At 42.7% G+C, this 23,479-nt stretch overlaps 1 protein-coding gene across 1 annotated transcript; it reads right to left on the reverse strand.

The window, feature by feature from the left end:
- Nucleotides 1-6,697: 6,697 nt before the first annotated feature.
- On the reverse strand, nt 6,698-21,613 carry gna13b (guanine nucleotide binding protein (G protein), alpha 13b). Its single transcript, XM_008415225.3, has 5 exons — nt 21,230-21,613; nt 13,165-13,394; nt 12,698-12,748; nt 11,544-11,744; nt 6,698-10,426 (listed from the first exon to the last, which is right to left on the reverse strand). The coding sequence occupies exons 1-5, from the start codon at nt 21,510-21,512 to the stop codon at nt 10,034-10,036; spliced, it is 1,158 nt and encodes a 385-aa protein (XP_008413447.1). The 5' UTR covers nt 21,513-21,613; the 3' UTR covers nt 6,698-10,033.
- Between the last annotated feature and the right edge of the window lie 1,866 nt (nt 21,614-23,479).

The raw sequence follows: 23,479 nt of genomic DNA on the forward strand, positions 1-23,479 counted from the left end.
CAGGAACGATCCGATTCTTCTGGACGGATCTTTACTGATTGCATTTATTTAAGCTCTACGTATTTAATAACTAGTTTTTTATGGGAAAGTGGATCTTTCAGATCAATTTGAGAAGCAATTTTGATAAGTAAAAGTTAATTTTTTTGTGTCACGTAGCGCGGGGTGCTGGTCTTGACTTGGTCTTGGGTCGGTGACCTTGACTACAACTCTGCTACTGGTTCCTTGGTTGCCTGTCCTCTCCCACCCACCTTCTTTCCATCCCCTTTCTGTTGGATTTCTTTAAAAATAAAAGCTACTAGTAGCAAAAAAAAAGTGAAGTTCATGTTATGTTAGGACAGGAGACAAGATGTTTCCGTCCCTGAAATTATGATGCATAGAATCACATATCTAAGTCTAAACCATGTTACAGAGAGTAAACATAATAAAAATATGCTTTATCTGTGGCATTGTTCATTAAAATGGCACATTTCTAATGTATTAAGAGCAACTGGCAGCTCAGAGTTCCCATGCACCACATACCGGTGAAACACCGTTACTGCACCCATCGTAACAAGTAAATTATTATTATTATTATTATTATTATTATTATTATTATCATCCCATAGACATTTAAATGCTCCTTTTTCACTTTTTTTTCACACACCAGTGGGCATCACAAGAGGTTTGTTTGACTCATAGACCGGCCCAGGTCATGTTGTGGTTCCACTGACATTTGCTCTTTGCCTGTTAGGAGATGGAACCCAAATAACAAATAAAAATGGGTGGGCGGTAAGTGGAGGGGCCAATGGTTCCCTGGCCCCTCCTGTTAAGCTGCACAAATCACTGCCAGTTCAGACTTGCGGGAATAATGCATCTAGTGCCCACAGATTAAGTTTTTTTTTCACAGCGCATGCTCACTGCGTGCTATTTTTACCCATAGCAACAGTTGCCATGCTGCTTACAATGACGTCATCAGCATGACTTCAAATGATGTCTGTGTCATGAGGCCCTTCTGAGGATGACTTTATGATGTCATAGAGTCCATGACATCACCAACTGATCAGTTAATTCTCTGATCAGTTACCACAAATCGGTTAACAAGTCAGTCAACTCGAGATTCATTTGGACGTTTTAGCTCAGCACAATAAAGATGAACGACGAAAGCCCACAGAGAGAAATGGATGTGAAACCTAAGGTTTCTTTTTGGACGAAAGTGAAAAAGACATTGTCCAGCAAAGTTCATCCTGGTCAAAGAAGCCCAGATTACAAAAAGAGAAACTTTCTCAGTGAACTTCTGTGGGAAGTGATTGAAAAGGCTGCAGATGGACCAACTCTGCATCTTGTCCGACAAGTCTTTGAGGAACAACATAGCAAAATTTTGAAATTGCTTTTGAGAAAAACTGGAGATATAAATGTGAATGTACTCTCGGAGATTTCAGAAGAACTTGGTGAAAGGATTTTCCAGAGTCTTGCGAGAGATGCATTCCACTTTGCCAGTGGACTGCATTTAATCGCACTAGTGGAACACCCAGAAGGACACCAAGTCATCGTGGAAAAATTCAAAAAGCATCTGGAGAATCCTGTTCCTAAAGAGAAAATGTTCACGTCTACCAAAAGAAAGATCCGAAAGACTTTTTTTCCAACTGAAGACTTGTACGCAGATGAAAACTGCCTGAGTGAAGATTATACTCAGGCAACCATGGACCCTGAACAATTTTTGAGGGACGCAAACAGGATGGGATTCAGACGTGGAACAGAAGATGAAAGGAGAATTATGGTTCAAAATATTCTATGGAGATTGATTTATAAGTCCAGTTACAGATCTAGCTATGGGCATTACAAAAGGAAGGACACCGAACCGGTCCAGAGAAAGCTTGCTCCAAAAATATGGAAAGAAGTCAAGGACATAGATTTTGTCTTTTATGACAAAATGGAAAAAAAAGCCTGCCGAGACATCCTGCAACTTCTGTGGGGCAATGAAGACGCAGTTAGAGAACTGCTCTTCAAAATGATTAAAAGCAACAACCCAATAGTGATTCACAAGGTTGTGGAATGCTTTAAAAGAACCCTTGCACGACCGAGAAAAATCAATCTCAAAGACACCTTTCTCCAAAAGGCATGGGACCACATCAAAAAGGCTGCGGGTTGTGGAGACAATCCAGATGAAGAAGAGAGGCAAGAGCCCACCAAGAATGGATCAAATGTTGTGTTTAGTCCACACTTAGCTGGGCCTCTAAATTTGGTCAACTCAGAGGTTGGTACTGACTTGGAGGAGTCAGGGCCGAACTCAAAGTCAGGGCCCGCCTCAGAGTCAGATCCCGTCACCGAGTCAGGACAGACGTCTGAGACGGGACCCGTCTCAGAGTCAGGACCCATCCCCGAGTCAGGACCCGTCCCCATCTCCGAGTTAGGATCTGTCTCAGAGTCTGGACCCGCCTCAGCGTCTGGACCCGCCTCAGAGTTAGGACCCGCCCCAGAGTCTGGACCCGCCCCAGAGTCTGGACCCGCCTCAGAGTCTGGACCCGCCTCAGCGTCTGGACCCGCCTCAGAGTCTGGACCCGCCTCAGAGTCGTGGCCTGTCACCGAGTCAGGACAGAACTCTGAGACGGGACCGACCTCTGAGACAGGACCGACCTCTGAGACGGGACCGACCTCTGAGACGGGACCGACCTCTGAGACAGGACCTGCCTCTGAGATGGGACCTGCCTCTGAGATGGGACCCGTCTCCGAGTCAGGACCCGTCCCTGGACCCGTCTCCGAGTCAGGATCCGCCTCAGAGTCAGGACCCGCCTCAGCGTCAGGACAGACCTCTGAGACGGGACAGACCTCTGAGACGGGACCTGCCTCTGAGACGGGACCGACCTCTGAGACGGGACCGACCTCTGAGACGGGACCTACCTCTGAGACGGGACCTGCCTCTGAGACGGGACCTGCCTCAGAGTCGGGACCCGTCCCCAAGTCAGGACCCGCCTCAGAGACGGGACCTGCCTCAGAGTCGGGACCTGCCACAGAGTTATGACCTGTCTCTGAGTCAGGACCTGTCTCCGACTCACGACAGACCTCTGAGTCCTCATGCCTAATCTCACCAACCTAGTGACACCTTGTCAGAAGTATCAAAACTGTTCCTCAGAAGAACTTCGCATCTTACCAGAGCGGATGATTATGGCCTTAAAGATTGCTTACAAGTTTTCAACCTGAGAATACCGGAAACCATTAGTCATCTGTTGTTACAGTGAGAGAAAGACGGGTAGATTAACCCGAAGAATCAGAATTGGAGGCCGAGGGAACGATGGCCCACTGGGAGGCTAGAAGGGGTTCGAAGAAGAAGGAGAGAAGGTGGGGGGCTGACGTATCGTTAGAGAGGAGGGGGAAGCGAAGGATTGAACGAAGGAGAGACATTGTGGGGGGGCTAGTGTACGATGAGAGGTACACTAGCCCCCCCTCAATGTAGAGGTAGATGTGAGTGGTCAAAGAGGGTGGTGCTGGTCTAGCGTACCGTTGAGTGCTGGGGGGGCGGATGGACGGCGAATTGCAAGAAGGGGGAGGAGGTTTGGCTGCAGAAGGAGGGGGCGAAGGAGAGACATTGGGGTAGTGTACCATGAGAGGTGCACTAGCCCCCCTTCAATGTACAGGTAGATGTGAGGGGTCGTAGAGGGTGGGGCCAGTCTATCATACCATTGAGTGCTGGGGGCGGCGGGCGGACGGAGAATTGCAAGAAGGGGGAGGAGGTTTGGCTGCAGAAGGAGGGGGCGAAGAAGAGACATTGGGGGGCTAGTGTACCATGAGAGGTGCACTACCCCCCCCTCAATGCAGAGGTAGATGTGAGGAGTCGAAGAGGGTGGGGCCCGTCAAGCATACCATCTAGTGCTGGGGGGGAGGGGGGGGGGGGAGGCCGGACGGCGAATTGCAAGAAGGGGGAGGAGGTCTGGCTGTAGAAGGGGGGGGTGAAGGAGAGACATTGGGGGGCTAGTGTACCATGAGAGGTGCACTAGCCCCCCTTCAATGTAGAGGTAGATGTGAGGGGTCAAAGAGGGTGGGGCCGGTCAAGCATACCGTTGAGTGCTGGGTGGGGGGGCGGCCGGACAGCATATTGCAAGAAGGGGGAGGAGGTCTGGCTGTAGAAGGAGGGGGCGAAGGAGAGAATTAATCCCCCCGATCCACCTATAAATCCTATTTTATTTATATAATTAGGGCTATTGTAAACAAATATTTTAGTAATCGCGTAATCTATCGATTATTCTTACGATTAATCGAGTAATCATATAAAAAAAATTGACAAAATAAAGTTTTGGTTAATCTGGCATAACAGCAGTGTTACTATCGGATATCAATATCAGTCCAATTTTTCATTTTTGAGCTTCCCTAACAGATACTTTTTTGTTGTTTAGAAAACTAACCTGTAATAATAACAACTCGTTTTCTAAGTTAATCTGAGAAAAAGTCATACAAAAATCTAAAATTAATTTCAATTTAATAAAAAGAGGCAGGCTCACAAATACGCTTATTAAAAATATCTATGATTCAGCTTTTAGTTTATGTAGTCAGTCAGTAGATGAACTATCACGTTGCCCCATACATGTCAAGCTTTGAGTTTGAGAATATGGGAAATGTCACCTGAAGTGGTGGTGGGCCATAATTTAACAGTTTGTTCATGTAAAATTATTGGGGAAAAAACTGTTAAATTATGGAAAAATTCTGCTGAAATTCCATAAAAAACAAGAAAGTGTACTGACAGAAATTACCAGGATATTTCCCTATTTTTTCATGGAAAACTTTGAAATAAAATACTGTTAAATTACGGGAAACTTCTGATGGAAATTCTGTAAAAAACACTGAAAATATCATGGCAGAGAATTAACAGGACATTTTCTGTATTTTTTTTTTCAGAATTTCCATCAAAATATTTTCCTTATTTTAACAGTTTTTTTTATGTCAAATTTACCAATATTTTGTTAACCCAAAACTGAAATTCTCTCTTTTTACTCTGTTTTTTGTGATGCATTCACAAACTTTTTAAAAAACCGTGGACATTTCCAAATACCATTGAAGTCTGTATTCTATACCATATGTTAATTATAGTGTAAAATATATTACAGTTAATGTATTTAATATATTATTAACATAATTTTGAAACAAAATTAAATTCTAAGTCCACAGGAAATGTAGTTGTAGAACACAAAACACTTAGTTTGAAAGTATCTCATGCAAAGTGATGTAAAAATGAAACCATTCTACAATCAATTTGCAGACTTTATTTTGCAATTTAAGACCATAAATTGACGTCATCTAGTCTTTATAACTAACATTTACTATTATGTATTAAGAGCTAAACATATTCTTGAGCTTGCTAATGTTTATCTTCTGTACATCACAACTAATTTATTGCATTTTACTATACAAATTTTCAATGTATAAATTAAATGTAAAGCAATCTCGACTCTAGTCTTTGAAGTCAAATAAACAGTTTTGTTAAGTTATTACTATAAGATGGAACATAAAAAAAATTGCTTTTGAACATGAAAATCATAGTTGTAAACAGGATCAACATACTTCAAAATAAATGCCGAAAGTCAACCATTATTTTTATGAAATACAGGTATAAATATTTTGTTAAAAATCAAATGCTACATAAACCTAGCCGGTAACACTTTATTTGAAGGCAGGTGAATAAGACTGACATGACACCGTCATAAACATTTGTCATGGACATGAATAAGTCTTCATAAATATTTATGACTGTTGTCATAAAGCGTCATTCAGTAAATCATGACACTTTTAATACAAAGTTGACATTATTGAAAATGTCTTTGTTTTGACAACTTGACATTAATCTAGACAAAATGATTAATGATTGATTAATAGTATTCAGCAGGTTGTTTTCCAATGTATTAAAATTAAATACGATCGGTACACTTAATGATATTAGCAATTAGGTAATCCATTCAGCAAGCACTTTTACTTTTAATACTTAAGTATTTTTAAAAGCCAGTACTTTTTTACTTTTACTTAAGTACAAATGCTAATGTGGTAGTTTTACTTTTACTTGAGTACATTTCTGTCTGTGTATTTGTACTTTTACTTAAGTACATTTTTTGAGTACTTTCTCCACCACTGCTCTTGATTTACTGGTTGATCTACGTTCCCACCCTCATCTATGGTCATGAGCTTTGGGTCTTGACCGAAAAAATGAGATCACGGATACAAGCGGCCGAAGTGGGTTTCCTCCGCCCTATCTCCCTTAGAGATAGGGCGAGAAGCTCGGTCATCCGGGAGGGACTCAGAGTAGAGCCGCTGCTCCTCCATGTCGAGAGGAGCCAGTTGAGGCTCGGGCATTTGGTCAGGATGCCTCCCTGGTGAGGTGTTCTGGGCTCGTCCCACCGGGAGGAGGCCCTAGACCCAGAACATGCTAGAGGGACTATGTCTCTCGGCTGGCCTGGGAACACCTTGGGATTCCCCCTGAGGAGCTGGAAGAAGTGGCTGGGGAGAGGGAAGTCTGGTCCTCCCTTCTAAAACCCCAGGGTTATGGTTATGCTGCCATAGTGTATATACAGGTTAAGAGTGGGGGGAAATCTGTATTGTATCAAATATTCGTTTCCTCCACTGTATGGAAGTTTGTATTTGTAATACATCGAGTGTGTATGAATTACAGTGTATGTAAACCCTACAGGTCTTTCTTGTAGGGTAAGACCTGCAATAACACCAAACAACAGTGACAGTAGTCGTTAAAAATCAGCTGATTTATTGAGGAGTGTCGGCGGTTAAGACATTATAAGTTAGACTTTACAGCCAAAGCTGTTTTATCAGAACAAACCCAATCTGGGAGCACAAATGCAATATTTAGTGGTAACATTACACAAAGACATGGCATTCTGTGTGTCAACAAAGAGGCTAATAAACTGTTGCTAACATAGTTTAAACAAGATGGCGGCATAAAAACTCTCATTCCTATAGAGTAGTGCTGCATCAGAGCTTAGACCTTGCAAAAGCTGACTTCCTTCAAAGGGGAATCAGACATGTGTTTCTTTTCTGTATCTGCAGAGAAACTTCAAAATCTGCACCTAAAACTGTAGTTATGGGTCTGAAGAGTCAGGTTCACCAACCAGAGGAGGCAACTTTCAGCACCAGCAACAGGAAAACGGTAGAAGGCAACCAGAGACAGTAAGACATATTGTGCAACATCTGGAGGTTTGGAAGAACAGTAACCCTTAAGAGTGTGAGATTGCATCATATAAGGCTTCAGTGTTGTCAGAAAAAGTTAATCAGAATCATAATGTTTGCAGAGTTGCCATGGAGACATGTTTCAGGAGTGTGGGGGCATGACATGTAAAAGTAGGCTTGAAGTTTAGTCCAAAAAATACTTCAAAGTATCCATAAGAAAATGCTGTTGGTCCAATTTCACATGCCAGCTTAAAAAAAAACAAGTTATTTGAAGCCCAATAAAAACTTCAGAAGACGTTCAGCAGAGTAACCAGCCAATCAGGCGTTTACCTCTGTCTAAAAACAGGTCAGAGTGGGACCTCCATGGAGCTGCTGCAGCAGATTTACATCTGCGGTACCAACACAACACAGAACGTTTACAACCCACAGTCTGCAGAGGCAGCACCCTGAAGGTACAAAGTGTTAGAAATATCCTGAGGTTAATAAATGACAAAAACACCTAATTATGCGGGCCACTCGTTCAGAACAGCAGGAAACGAATCGAAATCAGCAAGTGCTCAATCTGCCTTCCTCACACTCAGCGTAGAAGTCCAAACATCAGCACCAGATGTTCCTCTCCCACATCTGTCTTAGTGCAAACCACAAGTAAAAAAAGAATCAGCATCCGCTACCTTATTTAAAGGGACAGTTCAGGAATTCCAAGGTGAGCTTCTGTTAAAGGAGCAGCTGAGGTACATCAAACACCGAGTCTTCAGAACTCTACGTTAGTTGGTTCTAGTTAAAGTCCAATCGGAAAACAACCAAAGCGGCTTATGTAACTAGCCTTTTATCATTCTTTAAGCTTTTTACACAACCTGAGAAACATTTAAACAGGAAATAGGGGTTGGAGGCAGTGTGTCACCTATGATCTTCCTGTGTGAAACACTCACTAAGAATGGGACATGCAAAGTGTTTATTTTCAGAGTAACTGTGATATAAAAGTAAAAACACTGTAAAACAAGCAAAAAATATTACACCAGTTGAAGTGAACATTGTTTTATACATGAAGGCCATTGGAGGCACTTCACCTCTGACCTCCACTTCCTGTGTGAATGGCTTCCAGTTGCTACATAAATAACGTCCCAGTGAAAAAGTGACACCTTGGCTTAAACCACCCAGAGGTTAAAGTTGCTGCAGGTCAGCAGGTGTCGCCTCTTGCCTTGATCCGTCTCAGGCTAGCTGTTAGCGCCATCTGCTGGAACCAACTCATGTCCGCTTAGACTCTAGTAGTCACACACGGCAGGCGGGACAGCAGCCTTCCTTCTACTAAAAGTCACTGTCGGTGCCAATCCGACGGGATGGCAAGATAGCAGTCCAGACAGAGGACACTCCTCTGGACGGAGCAGCAGCAGGAGGAACACAGAGTGTCTCTGTGTGTGTAAACAGAGTGTTGCTTCATCTATACACACACACACACATACGGACAGAACTTTCTTGTCTGGCACTGCAACATAAACACATCTCAGCCGTTAGCCAGCCTGCTCCATCTAAAGATCTGCAAAACTCTTCCTTCAAGTCGTCCTGTAGTTTGGTCTCGTCCTTCTGTCCAACCATAACTCAGCTAATGGGACTCCTCGTTAGCCGTTTTCGTATCAATCAGAGGAAGACACATGAAGCAGGATTTTCTCCATGTCTGCAGTTCAAGGTGAACTGAGTAGATAACAGGAAGGCTGAATGAAGCTCACTAACGTTTTCCAGATAGAGCTAAGTGATGGAAACCGCACTTATCGTTACCAAAAGATGCTGAAGACACTTTAAAATATCAACTCCGGTTCCTCTCTGTCGTGAACCAAGAGTGACAGTGAGGGCTCTCTGTCACAAAGTGTGACGTCTTGTCTCTAAAGCTAGAACCAACAAAACGGGTCAGAGATTTACAGAGATCAGTCGGACCGTTCAGACTGAACTGATGGATCAGAGCCTTCATGTTCTGATCCATTCAGAAAACAGCAGATCATTGGAGGCACTTCACCTCTGACCTCCACTTCAGATCTACATACAATAGAAGCGGCCAGTAGGGGGAGCCGTGGAGTAGCACACAGGTAGCAGTACTCCCTTTTTTTGGAAACCAGGGTGAGGAAGGGCCAGGTGGGTCAGGTACCGGTACCATTCAGAACATCTCAGGCAGTAAATACAAAGTGGGCCACGGCAGCTTTTTACTGTCATCACTTTAAGTGGTTCAAAGAAAGTAAAGGTCTGATAGAGGAGGGAACGGTTTGGCATCGTTGATCTGAGGAAGAGCTGCTCTGAAAAGCTCCTAGGAAGCTGAAAAAAATCTTCTTGCACACTAAACACTAAAACCCTTCATCAGCCCGGGGCCTGAACGAGGCCAGACTTCTGCTTTCCAAGCACAGGAAGTCTCCTCGCGTCCGGACCCGGTGTCCTGGCGGTTCTGATCGGCCTCAAATCCTGGGGGTTCCTGCTGAGCCCCGAGTGGAAGCCCCGGTTAGAGCTGGAAGGTCCAGAGATGATGGGGCCCATCGGCAAGCGGAGAACAGAATTCATCAGTACGATCAGAGATTAGAGGACATGACATGATTAGACGCTACAGGAGGATTCCTAATACTGACTAACACTGGTCAGAGTATCAGAGCAACACATGATGGAATACTGCACAGAGGTCTCTTTCAGAGGGGGGGCGCTCTCAGCCGCAGCTGGCTGTTATCAGTCACAGTAAGGCAGGCAGCCAGCGTGGGGGTTGGGGATAGTAGTGGTGGCTTTAATACCCAGTCTGAGTTCAAGCAGGAGCAGGAGGGGAGCTGGGGTTAGGGGGGGTGCAGGGATACTGTAGGCATGAAGGCACTGGGTCACCCGGTTCTGTCTGCATCACCCCCTCCTCCACTCACTCCGGTCTGCTCCCTCACTGCAGCATCAGCTGCTTGAGGTTGTCGTGCAGGATGGTGTCCTTGACGTCGCGGAACACCAGCCGGATGTTCGCCGTGTTGATGGCCGTGGTGAAGTGGTGGTAGAGCGGCTTCTGCTGCTGGTCGCGTGGCTTCTGCTGCTGGTCGCGCCGCTTCCGGCGGAAGCACTCCACCAGGAAGTGCTGCACGGCCGCCAGGTTGCCGGCCTCGCCCGAGAACTCGGGGAAGTAGTCCTTGATGGAGACCTGCTTCACCTTCTCCTCCAGCAGGTCCGTCTTGTTGAGGAACAGGATGATGGAGACGTTGCTGAAGACCCGGTTGTTAACGATGGTCTCGAAGATGTTGAGCGACTCACTGAGCCGGTTGGTCTGCCGGTCCTCCATCAGCACCTGGGGGAGGCCAGAGTGCAAACCAGGCTGTGAGTTCTCAGCTGACGGTCTGAGCCATAACTGTGACCCGCTGGGGAACATGTTAGTGGAAACAGGAACAGGACAATCTGACAGAGGTTCTGCTTTTATCAGAGACCTTTCTGTTTTGTACTGCAGGACATCTCACACCAATCTGATGGTTCACATGGCAACAGACTGCCAGGTACTGAGCCAGTCATGTGATCCAGGTGAAACAAGCTTTTCAAAGTTACAGAATAGTAACTATACATTATGCAGATATATGGATTATATAAAACAATCGGATTAAATTCAATAATTCTTCAAGTACTTAGATGTTTTTCATCTTCCTGCTTTTATTTTAAGTGTATTTTCTAATTTAAAGGAGGTTTGTGCAGTTTCCTCTTTCTTCTTAACGTCCCTCAGCCAATCAGCTGACTGTTCAGAGCACTGCAGCAGTAGTGATAGTAGTCATGTGAAGTAAATGGGTGGATGTTAATTATCACTTCTGATGGAGTTGTTTGACTGCTAGTCTGTAGCTTTAAAATGTCTGTTTTCCACTGTTAGCATGTTTGTGATTTAATATTAAAACTAACTTAACCGTTAGCCTTTAGCCAGATTAATTCCAGATGCTATTCTGCAGCAGTCCAGTTAAAACAGCATTTATAACAAAGCGGATTCATGCTGATGTTCAGCTTTATTTATTCACTTGCGTTTATTTTACCTTAATAGTAAATCTGAGTTTCATTTGTTCCTGTATTTTCAGAAACTACACGGCTGTAAGTCGCAGTTCCTCAGTAAAATGACCAAGGCAGTGGTCAATTAGGGAAACATGATCATCTCTCTACAGAATCCTGTAGAGATGAAGGTGTGTGTGCAGTTACCGATAATCTACAAGTAGCCCAGAACGATACTACTGACAGCTAAACACGGTGGTGGCAGTATGGTGCTGTGGGGCTGCTTTATAATCGATGGAATCATGAATGACCCTCAGTGGTCATGTTAAAGTCTCCTGGTCAGTTGTCACAGCTGTGATGTCTGCTGCTGCTGCCGACTGCAGAACTCTGAATGTGGAAAAGCTTCACCGATCCCAAATCCCAGAACAGGACATGATACCCACCTGGTCGTACTCAGAGGAAGAGACGAGGAAGAGGATGGAGGTGACCGAGTCGAAGCATTCGAACCAGCGGCGCCTCTCCGACCGTTGACCGCCAACGTCCACCATCTTGAAGGGAACGTTCTTGATCTCAAAGTTGTACTCATGGATCCCCTTGGTGGGTTTCCTGGCCAGCAGGATGTCCTGTTGGCTGGGAAGGTAGTCCTGCAAGAAGACCATGTGATTCTGGTCAGGGTCCAGAGGAACATCAATAAAAAAACAAACAAAACTAATACAATCAGTTCAGCACCAAGATGGAGGCATCTACTTCAGGTCTGTGAGCCATGCTTTTATTGTGAAAATCAGCTTCGAGTGGCAGTGAGTGTATGTTAGAATAAATTTACAGACAAAGGGTTTTATGTTATCTTAAATGCAAAATGTAGATATTTTACTTTTTTGTATTTTCTTAATCGTTTTAGGCTTAACGGTCTGAAAGTTTTCTCTCAGCAAATGACCTTTTTTACAACTCCAGTTCATGATTAATTGGTTACTAAATTAGTTAACGGTTATTTCAATAATCTAGCATAAAACTAATATTTCTACTTAAGGTCATCAGTGAGACCAGTCCACTGTCCTGTCGGCGCTATGACGACGGTCGTTACTCAGTGGGCGTAAATGTTGCTGAACACGCTGCGGCTGTGACTGATAACATCACACCACACGCATTCAGACGGAGTCCATACAAGTCGAAGACAGACCCCTGTTACCATAGCTACAGAAGGACGTATGAACTTGCTTCCTATTCATTTCTAGCAGAGGTTCTGATGAGTCACAGGAACATGGAGCCATCCAGCGGCGCTAGAATCCCCGTCACCGTCTGCAACGCCACCACAATACGCCTTTTAGTTTCTGCATGACTTCATCTCTAGTTCTGATTCTGTTCTGGAAACTCTGTTGATCGTTTTACACAGAAGTAAAGGGTTTGGTTCCTCTATGTGTGAGAACTAAGCAGCAGTAGCGGCAACATTCTCACTGAAACAAAACACAGGAAGAAAGCACTTTCACTTCTCTTTCCAATAAAACACACAAGCGTCATCACGCCCATCTGCTCCATCAGCCGTCCTGCTCGGTGGGAGGGGAGGTGGGGGGGGTCACGAGTGAGGTGGGGTGGGACTTACTGACTCTCCGAGCTTTTCCAAATGATCCAGGAAGTACTTGACTGACTCGCCCTGAGAAAAGAGAGAGAGAGAGAAGAACATCTCAGTCTGAAATGAAACAGAAAAACCTGAAGCAGCTCTCGTCTTTACAGGATGGAAGGCTCCAGTGACTCATGGAGCCAAACCAATCACATCGCACCGTTTACCCTAAAGCAAGCAACTCTGACCGTATTATGCTTGACGGGAGAACCCAGTCAGACCAGTGGCAGTGCATCGAGATGAGCTCAGACCAGATATGAAAAACCCCACCATTTGTCCTAGTGCAATCCTCAGAGGCAGAGTTGCAGTTTTTCTCTATTCCCTCCAAAGCCACTCTGCTGTCTTTACAAAGCCAAGCTGCCATTTGCTACTTTTAGCAGGAAACCTGAGCCAGCGCTCAGAAGGGTTACGTCAAACAAGCTTCCAAAGTGACAGTGTGCTCCACTCACCAGCTGGAACTCCCGGCGCCGATCGTAAGCGTTCTGGATGCCCTCGTCGGCCCACAGGGCCCGGATGGACGGCAGGTAGTGCTGGAAGACTTTGGGCTGCACCATGCCGTGACCGTGGGCCATGGCGGATCGGGTGTCGAACGCCATCATGGTCTCCCCGTGCTGCTGGTTGGACGGGTCGCCCCATGGGATGTGAAGCTTCTCCCGCGCATCTACCAACACCCGGATACCTGCGGGGAGGCAAGGGAAAACTTCTTAGTAGAGGTGTGCCGATTGATCGGTCACCGATCATAATCGGCCGATTTTCGTGAAAAAGTGCATGATCGGTGATCGGCAATCATTGGCTCTTGTTGCCGATACCGATCACCTGCATCTCATTTTGCAGCCTGTCTGTGCAGCTGGTCTCCTCTTTCCTTCACACTGCGCAAACGCGCAGCAACAAATCCTAAGCGATGTGGAACTATAACGCACTGAGTGAATGGGGAAGTTTGCGTGTTGAGGCTACAATTGAAGCACGTCAAAATGCATCAACACAACGAAGCTAATACGACATAAAAACAATGACATACTTGACGGAGTTTGGCTACATCGAGGCTCACTGCAGTAAAAAAGACATGGAGGATCAGATAGCAGGTAAAGCAGCGCACAGCTACAAACACTCACCCGGATTAGCATGACAGTCAGAAAGCTAAACAAATAACCCGCAAAATTATTTAAGTCTTCAAGCTGCGATGTAAGACGCTGGTTCTGCTCTCGCTGTTGAACCGCTGCTACGCGCTACAGGTAGTAATATTTCACAGATGGAGCGCCGCTTCTGCTCCACCGGGTAGTGACTCTCACACCGAACCTCTGCTTAAACCTGCAGCATCTAACTTAAAAAAATAAATTTCACATACTGTACGTATTAAAACTTTTGCTTAAAGTTTTAATACTTGTCCTGGGGGGATTAAAACTTGTATCCCCCCATGATAAGAATTGTTTATTCATTTATTATAGGGTTTTCTATACAGACGAGTTAAAGAGTCCCTTTGATGAAACGATTGTAAACACAATGACAACATAGTTTGGTCAATATGTGAACAAGACCTGAAAGAAGTCAGGTGTCTTTTTTTATTTGTCACTTCCTGTCTTTACTGGTTTACATGCCAACAACTTCAGCTAATAAAAGTGACAAATCATGGATAAAGTGAAATTTTGGACACTTATTCGGATGGGACAACTGAAGTGCAAATAATTGGTATTTAATTTAATTGCATTTAATTTAATAGCCTTTTTAGTTGGTTTTTAAGTATTATTGATAATGTCTTCCAACCACACATAATTATCTTGTCTTATTTTCAAATTTCTTGCCAACCTTTAACATTTTTTACTCAAGGTTTTTTTAAAGTAAGCTGATTAGCCTAGCGCCTCCACCACAGGGCTTAGCGAGTTATCTGGAGGAAACCCTGGAAGAGAGCCCCCAAAACTGACCCAGCTTAAAAAAAACAGATCTCCTCACAAGTATCACAAGAATCCTGACAGAAAACTCCAAACTTTGAGGTAAAACACCATGAAAAATCCTGCTAACTGCTATACTTCAGTCTCATCACAGCTCCTGAACTCTGATTTAGTCTTGTACAATGGGCTTATGTATCTCAGCTGCTTCACCACCACAGGTTAAAGCTGACAGCTCAGGAATAAGCATATATCTTTAGTTCCTGAAGTAAACAGCTGGGCCTCGTGATCTTTCCTGTTCCTGCTTTAAACTGGAAACGGCAGCAGTGTTTCAGTGCTTTCATATGCTGAGCCATCATGAAAGGCCTGCAGAGACAGTGACTCTCCTACTGTGAGTTCTCACATCGACAGTGTGGGGATAAAATGCACCTAAACACATCGCAAAGACGATGCCAGTTCCATAATATGATGTTTAGATGAAATTCAGGTCTTAAATCAAGGAAGTATTAATTGATTCCTATCAAGGTTGTATGGGGCCTTAAGAAGAACAATTTACATCATAACCACAGCTAACAGTGGAATTTGGGAGAGGGGGCCAAGTTTTAATTGGCCAAGCTTAAAAGCAATCAGTGATAATTGATTATTATTTGCTCAAAAAGCTCAAAATACAAAGCTTTTTGAGCAAATCAACTCAGGAGATTAGATTGCAACTATGGTAACAGCAATATATGAAGATTTTGCTTTGGACTTTTACAAAGTAAACTTGCAAGCTCCTTTAAATCTTGCATTTAAATGTTAGACAATTTAAAATATTTTTATCTCCACTGAGAGATAAATAAAGAGAGAATGGTTTATCTCTCATATTTATCTACTGAGAGATAAATGTGGTTGAATGAGACCATTCAACCACATTTAATGCAATTATCATTCCCAATAAACAAACGTTAAAATCATAGCTCTATTATGTTAAATGTTAAAATGTAAACATTTATGGGGCTATGCAAATACAAATTCTTCTTCCAATTACTTTTTTAATCCTTTAAAGTGAAGGTATTCCAAAGTTCTCAATAGTCTTTATTATCTCATTTTTAAATCCAGTCTTAGTATATTTACTTAAATTCAAGCAGCCTGTCTTCATTCATAAAATTAAAAAGATGTTCAAAATATATGATCAACTACCCAAACTGAATGAACACCATTAACCTTCAAGCATATTTTTAAGCTCATTTTTATGAGTAAAAAAAAACCTAAATAAAACATTGTTTGGTTTAAGGCTCTAATCTGACTGAGAAAGGGGAAGTTAAGCTGGTGTTTACTTTAAATGAGACACTGAGTGAGCCAACTCTCAGCCTTCATCAGAAAGACCGTAGTAACTTGGTTTATTTTTCAGAAATCCCAGAATGCTGGAATGATCGACTGCAGCGAAGCTTTTCTCTGACCTTTACTCAGGCTGCTGGCAGTAAGAAGCCAACAAGAAGGACTGAACGCAGTTCTGGTCAACTCCCGTTCATTCACAAGGCTGAGGACTGATCCAACATGTGTTTAAATGTGAGCGGTAGAGAACGGCTGACTGAAATTAGAGTTCATAAATCAGATTAACCTTGAGCTAAACGCCGCTTACACAGTGGAGCTCCAATATCTAACTTGAAGCTAACTTCACTGTGGTATAACACATGCGCGATCTGATCTCCAAATTATGCCCCGCCTCTTCCGTGACACCTCTCACACACACAAAACATTTCCTTCTCACACATACAAAATAACGAGTCTATATTTTATTAGTTTATATGTGCAGTCTTAGTCTTGTGAGTAAGACAAAAAAAATTGTTTGCGTGTGTGATATTTGAATAGTGCATGTGCGCAATTGTAGTATTTTGTGTGCGTGTGCGAGATGTTAGTACAGTGTATGTGTGCGAGAAAGATAAAATTTGTATGCGTGTGTGACATTTTAGTAGTGTGTATACACAATCTGTTTTTTTTGAGTGTGCGTGAGTTTTTTTTTTGAGTGTGCGTGAGTTTTTTTTGAGTGTGCTTGAGTTTTTTTTTTGAGTGTGCGTGAGTTTTTTGTAGTGTGTGAGAGACAAAACATAGATTTTGTCCTAAATGGCCCCTCATAGTGTAGTGTGCACTGGACATTAGACTAAGGAAATAGGAAGGAGTGAGGGGGGCAGTGGAGAGCACCGGAGTTGAGCCTTTTTTCATTCATTGTCATCAACAGAAAGAAAAAAAAGACAGGAAGAGACGATAAAGCCGATAATTAAAATGAGGTCGATAGGTTTAATTTATCGTGCGATTAATTGAGTTACTGTTTATCGCGACAGGCCTATTTGCATGTTCTCCCTGTGCATGCATGGGTTTTCTCCGGGTACTCCGGTTTCCTCCCACAGTCCAAAAACATGACTGTCAGGTTAATTGGTCTCTCCAAATTGCCCCTCGGTGTGAGTGTGTGTGTGCATGGTTGTGTGTCCTGTGTGTCTCTGTGTTGCCCTGCGACGGACTGGCGACCTGTCCAGGGTGACCCCGCCTCTCGCCTGGAACGTTAGCTGGAGACAGGCACCAGCAACTCTCCCGACCCCACTGAGGGACAAGGGTGTAAAGAAAATGGATGAATGGATGGATGGATGGATGGATGGATGGATGGATGTTTCCCACAACAAAAAACCCCCCAAAAAACATACACACGCACACATACATATATATATATAAGAAAGCATTTTTGTGCAAGACATTCAACTCCATGTGTAAATGTAAAGCTAGAAATGCATCAAATCATCTCATAGGATAAATAAATACTGCTGTTACAAAGAGGCTATAGATTTTCCATAAGGTTGCATTATGCAATATTGCAGTGGATGGCCTAGTTCCAGCAGGTCTGGCCAACATCATATCCACTGTAATCTAATCAAGCCTGGCACAGACAGAGATGGCCACGGCGCATGCTGGCTGACGGCTTTGCTGCTACTGGAATATTTGGAATTAAAATCTTAACAATTAGCATTTGTTGCGAGGTTCAACATAATGAAGCCGAACTTAAACATGTTACGCCAAAGCAGACAGAGGCCAGGAACAGCTGGTCCTCCTGTAGAGAGGATCCCAGAATGCACAGTAGCAACATAGGAGAACTATATTACCTTTAAGAAGGAGATAATGGCTCGGGCTGAAATGATTAGTCAGATTGAAATCAACTAATTTAGTAACTGATTAATTGCTAACTGGAGAATACAGACAAAAAAAAGGCAATTTTGTGAAAGAGCAACAGAGCAGTAATTACCCTTCTGTACCTGGAAATATGTTCTAAAAATATCTCCTATTAAGCACCTTTTGCTTAATAGGAGATATTGATATAAATAATCAGTGTAATACTGATAAACAGATCAGTCCTACACTGTATTCATGTCAAGTCAAGCAAAAAGTCAAGCTTTTCACATGTTACAAGTATTTTTTTTAGCGGCAGATGCATCCTTTGCTACAAATGATCAAGCGTTCACTAAAAGAAAGATGTTTTTTTGTTTTTTTATTTTAAAAAGTTGTTGAATCCTGTTTTCTAATATTGTATGCAAAAAAGCTTAAGTGGTTAAATAAAAAATCTCCAGAATGTGCAGATTTTTTTGTACCTGATTATCCGATTACGCATCAGAATAATCGCTAACTAAAATAACTGTTAGTTGGAACCCTAATAAAACCCTGATTTAACCCATAATCTGATGGAAAAACACATTCAGTGCCTTTAAACTCTACAAAGACAGAAAATTTGCTTAGAAAACTTCAATATTTTATTAAAAGACCAACTCTCGCACTGTTGTGTTTCAGCTGCTAATGTTATTGCTCTATTTGACAATGAGGATTTTAACTGTAGCTGGTTAATTCATGCGTAGCTGAAATAGTCAAATGATTTTAAACAGCACAACCCTGAACATCCTCACTAGGCCTGTCATAAAAAAATGTACTGGATGATAAATTGTCCCTGAAGTTATTATCGCGATAAACGATAATATTGTTGCCTTGAGACAACTTTCAAGCGATGTAATGGCAAAGGCATAGAAACGCAAGAACACATTCTCTAAGATTAATAAACTTTAAATTTTAGCGAACATTTAACACTGGAACTAGAAGAGATTTTAAATATCCAAAATAAACAAATAAAATGAAATATAAAGTCTCTATAAACAAAACTGTCATTCAAAAAGTTTTAGTTGAGACCAAAACACCAGATTGAAAACTTTTATTATCCAGTTTTTGGCAGAAAGAGAAAAAACAAAAATGAAAACTATTGAACTTGTTTTAATTTATCATGCGATTCATTTATTTATTGTTTATTGTGACCGGCCTAATCCCCACTACTTATTTTTCCACACTATCCATCTATCAAAGCAACTATATGTATTACAGTAATAATAATGTAAAAGTGATATGTGATGTTTTAGGAGTAGTTGCTGCAGTTCCCTTATTGACTTAAATCATATCTGTAACATGGAGACAGTGGTTGAAGGCTGTCATCCCATCACCATCTCATACTGGGCCATGTGTGCTAAACTGTCAGTGTGATGGATTTCATCATGATGAATGAAACTCATGTGATATACTTCACTGGGCCCACACCACCGTAGAAATAATTGTAGGTGACTCAGTATGTTCTGACCCAAACGTTTCCGTCTGGCAGCTCAGTCAGTGTGTCTAGAAATAAGGGCCACCAAAATATTCACATTTCAAACTCTACAGAGAGCAAACAGACAACCGCACCCCCACTACATCACGGCTCTCATTTCTGTGATGATTTTTTTTTCTGTTACCGCACTTGATGTTCCCTTCATATCAGGGATGCAAACAATTGACCGATTTATGATTGATGGGCAAGTAATGGTTTATTAGAATACAATTAGCTCCAATCAATTAGCTAATAACGACCGCTTTCACCAGTTCTTCAGGCTGAGGATCATTTAACCCATTTAACAAACACTCACAAACCACCCAACATGAAATTGTCCCACAATAACAAAACATCTTAATATGTACAACCTCTTCTTTATTACCAAATGTGTGCATTAATAACATTTTCTAGGGCTGTTTGTAATTTACAAGCATAATTTAAGAAAATATGTTTGAATTTCTTTGGCAGAAACAAAAATCCTCTTCTGCACATTTTAAATATAAAAATAATACACCCGTTTCTATCAGTTGTACATATTTGTTTCTTTCCACCGGTATCTTCAGTTTTTCATCTGAGTTAATATCGGCCCAGTTTTATTCATCGTATCGAAATGATGAAAAATGACCAATAGTGGTCGGTGCCGTTACATCTTATACACCCCTACAAATAATGTGGGAATTTTGCTGTGATTTTTAAAGAACCATCCATCCATCCATTTTCTTGCAGGCTTGTCCCTCAGTGGGGTCGGGAGGGTTGCTGGTGTCCATCTCCAGCTGGCATACCGGGCGAGGGGCGGGGTCACCCTGGACAGGTCGCTAGTCTGTCGCAGGGCAACACAGAGACACACAACCATGCACACACACACTCACACCTAGGGGCAATTTGGAGAGGCCAATTAACCTGACAGTCATGTTTTTGGACTGTGGGAGGAAACCGGAGTACTACTAAAACCCACCATGCACAGGGAGAACATGCAAACTCCATGCAGAAAGACCGGAGCCGGGAATCGAACCCAGAGCCTTCTTGCTGCAAGGCAACAGCTCTACCAACTGCACCACTGTGCAGCCCCTTTTTAAAGAACCATTGTTTTCTTTTTTTTTTTTTTTTGGGAGGGGGGGTAAAATAAACAACAATGTCAAACTTTGTATATATGCTTACGAATGTTTTTCCTTGAAGCCCTGAAGCATCAGGAGGAAGAGATGAAGCATAGAAAACCGAACAGCTGGAGGTACAAGAGAGAGCAGCGAAAATAAAACTAGGAAGATAGAGAGCGACAAGTTAGAGCTGCGTGATGGGCAAAGTAAAACTCCTAATAATGAACTCCCCTCCACACACACACACACACACACACACACACACACACACACACACACACACACACACACACACACACACACAGACAAAGAACAAGCACAGGGGAATAAGAAAGCACTTCCCAGTTCTCGCATACAAAGTCGGCTCATTTTAGTGCCACATCAATCTGGTTCCTGTTTCGTGGCTGTCAGAGGTCAGTCGTGTTTTTAGTCAATCTAGAGAGGAATACCTGAGAGCTGATCTGATCTGGCGATAGCAGCGTTTACAGTAAACACGCACTTTACCACAGCAGCGCGGTGTCACGCTCTTCACGCACGACCAAGGGGCGTGAGGGACGCTAACAGACAGCCATGAGGAACACCGGTGATGTCAAACCATCGCAACTAAATACTTCGGGTTGAGCGTCCAGGATGAAAGTTAAAAGTTTTTTTTAATGCGTACACCCTTCATGGCTCCCATCAGGACAGCATCTACCAGCATGGGCGTTTCTTGGTTGCCTAAGCAGCTGAGCAGTCCGGGGAGGGCAGCCTCTCCACCACAGTATCCCAATCAGTGCAGCTAGCGTGGCTCAAAGTTCCCACACAACACCCCACCGCCACGGCGAGCACAGCACACTTCTCAATTAGCCATGTTCACCACATTAAGCACAACTTCGCAGAGCAGTCTTACCTTTAATAACATTACTAAAAATCGTGGCTCTGAATTCTTCTTTGGCCTTCTGATCGAAGTCCTCCCCATGGATAATGCGCATCTGTTTGAGGAAGGTGGACTTGCCGCTCTCTCCCGCTCCGAGTAGTAAGATCTTTACTAACCTTTTAACGTAAGTCTTATCTCGATTAATACACTTATCTATCTCCTTCGACCTCCGCAGCTGCTCTGCCTCCCCGCTCGTGAGGAAACAGTTAGGAAAACATAACGATAAAAGGGAGCGGGACGGCAGGAAGTCCGCCATCTTTGAAACAACTTCATCGATACAGTGTGTGAGTTGGTGAGGAGAGCTGAGCTCAGCCCGGACCGCTGCTGCTGCATTCACGTGTAGTCCGATTTCGACACTCCCCAGCGTACAGACAGAGAGAAAACAATTGTTCAAATTCACCAAAGCGGAAAAAAAAGTGAAGAGACCACTTAAAATGATCAGTTTCTGTGACGTTACTTTTTATATGTATATATTTGACTAAAATCAACATTGTTATTTTTATTCTATGAACTACTGACAACATGTCTCTGAAATTCCGAGCGAAAAATTTAGTATTTATTTGCAGAAAATGAGAAATGGTCAAAATAACGACAAAAGATGCAGCGCTTTTAGTCCTCAAATAACGCAAAGAAAACAAGTTCATATTCATTTAGAAACAACAATAGTTCAGAAATATTTGGTGGAATAACAATGAGGTTGTCAATGGAGCAGTGGTCCAAAGCTGTATATACATATAAAACGTTTGCTGCTTAGTTCATAAAGCAAAAATAAATAAATAAATAAAATAAAATAAAACAGACTCTCTTTGAACGCAGCACAATGTGGTGTGTGCCGCGTGAGCGCGCTCCAGCATCAATGTTTGGGTGGGTCATCTGACATTACAAGCCATTTTAGAATAAGAGCTTTTCTAGTTTAATTTAGAGAAGAAGTTTCTGCAGATGCTAAATAGAATTATTCAATAAGCGGACATTGTTACTTAAATGAATTATTTTATGAGTAATAATTCACTACTTCTATTTGTCATACCAAATATGACAACAACAACAATTGAATGAATGAATACATTTCCTCATTCGTTACTGGAACAGAGCCACAGTAATTCAAACATTTTAGAGATTTGAATTTATTAACTTTATTTTTAAAGCTACAGCAGATTTAACAAAATGATTCTGAATCAGCAAGCTGAATATATATTTTTTCTGAATTAAATAAGTAAGTAGAGAGAGTGATGGTAACTCAGTAATTCTACTGATGTCTTTTGGAATACAGGGGCGTCTCCTGGAGAAAGTCTTTGACTCTGTGGTGGCATCAGCCATCTTCAGCGGTGCGATACGGTGGAGTAGCAGCTTCTCTACAGCTGAACGGAAGCTGTATAGACATGATTGGGTGTCCAACCAGTCATCATACCGGTCAGGAAGGGTTCTGTGTCCCAGAGATGAGCGTGTTTTGGTCCAAAATGTTCAAATCAACCCCAGAACAAAAGCCAAAGACCTTGTGAAGCTGCTGGCTGAAGCTCGCGAGACAATGTCATTATCCACAGTGAAACATGTGCTGTACCAACATGGGTTGAAAGGCCACTTAGAGAGGAGGAAGCCATTAGTCCAAAAGGAAGGAAAAAAACATACAAATAGCAGTTTGCAGATGTCCACAGGGACAAAGACTTTTATTTTGGAGGCTTGTCCTCTGGCTTGTCCTGATGAAACTGAAGTAGAACTGCTGGGCCATAATGACAATCGTTACATTTACATTTACATTTACAGTTGTAATGTGATGGGGCTGTTTTTGCTGCAGGAGCAACTGCACTTCCTAAAACAGATGTCATCATGAGAAAATAACATCATGTGGAAATATTGATGCATAATTGGAAGACATCAAACAGAAAGTTTAAGTGGAATAGATTGGTCCATTTAAAAAGTTCTACCTCAACAGCAGGGCTAGTAGTCCTGGTTGCTGCAGTGGAAACTCAGGGACAAACTATTGTAGAAACTGTCCTGGTTCCTCTGAAATGTTGAACGCAATTGAAACACACCTTTCATGTTTCAGAATGGTCCAATCAAAGTCCAGTCCTCAAGCCAATGGAGAATCTGTGGAAGGTCTCTCCGTCCAATCTGACTGAGCTAATTTACAAAGAATGGGAGGTTGTATCTTGTTCATTATGAAATAAAGTATTATAATAATAGTTAAACATCTTGTAAAGCAGACGTGTTCTCTTCCTTGACGGT

This window comes from Poecilia reticulata, chromosome 8, assembly GCF_904066995.2.
Source record: "Poecilia reticulata chromosome 8, P_reticulata-male-v2, whole genome shotgun sequence".
In the NCBI taxonomy this organism is placed as follows: domain Eukaryota; kingdom Metazoa; phylum Chordata; class Actinopteri; order Cyprinodontiformes; family Poeciliidae; genus Poecilia; species Poecilia reticulata.

What these genes read in the sequence shown, in the direction of transcription:
- gna13b (XM_008415225.3), bottom strand. Translation starts at nt 21,512, where the DNA reads ATGGCGGACTTCCTGCCGTCCCGCTCCCTTTTATCGTTATGTTTTCCT. An exon ending in TTTTAGTAATGTTATTAAAG is followed by an intron (nt 13,395 to 21,229) that starts GTAAGACTGCTC and finishes GCCTCCCCGCAG; the next exon opens with GTATCCGGGTGTTGGTAGAT. An exon ending in GGCGCCGGGAGTTCCAGCTG is followed by an intron (nt 12,749 to 13,164) that starts GTGAGTGGAGCA and finishes CTCTTTTCTCAG; the next exon opens with GGCGAGTCAGTCAAGTACTT.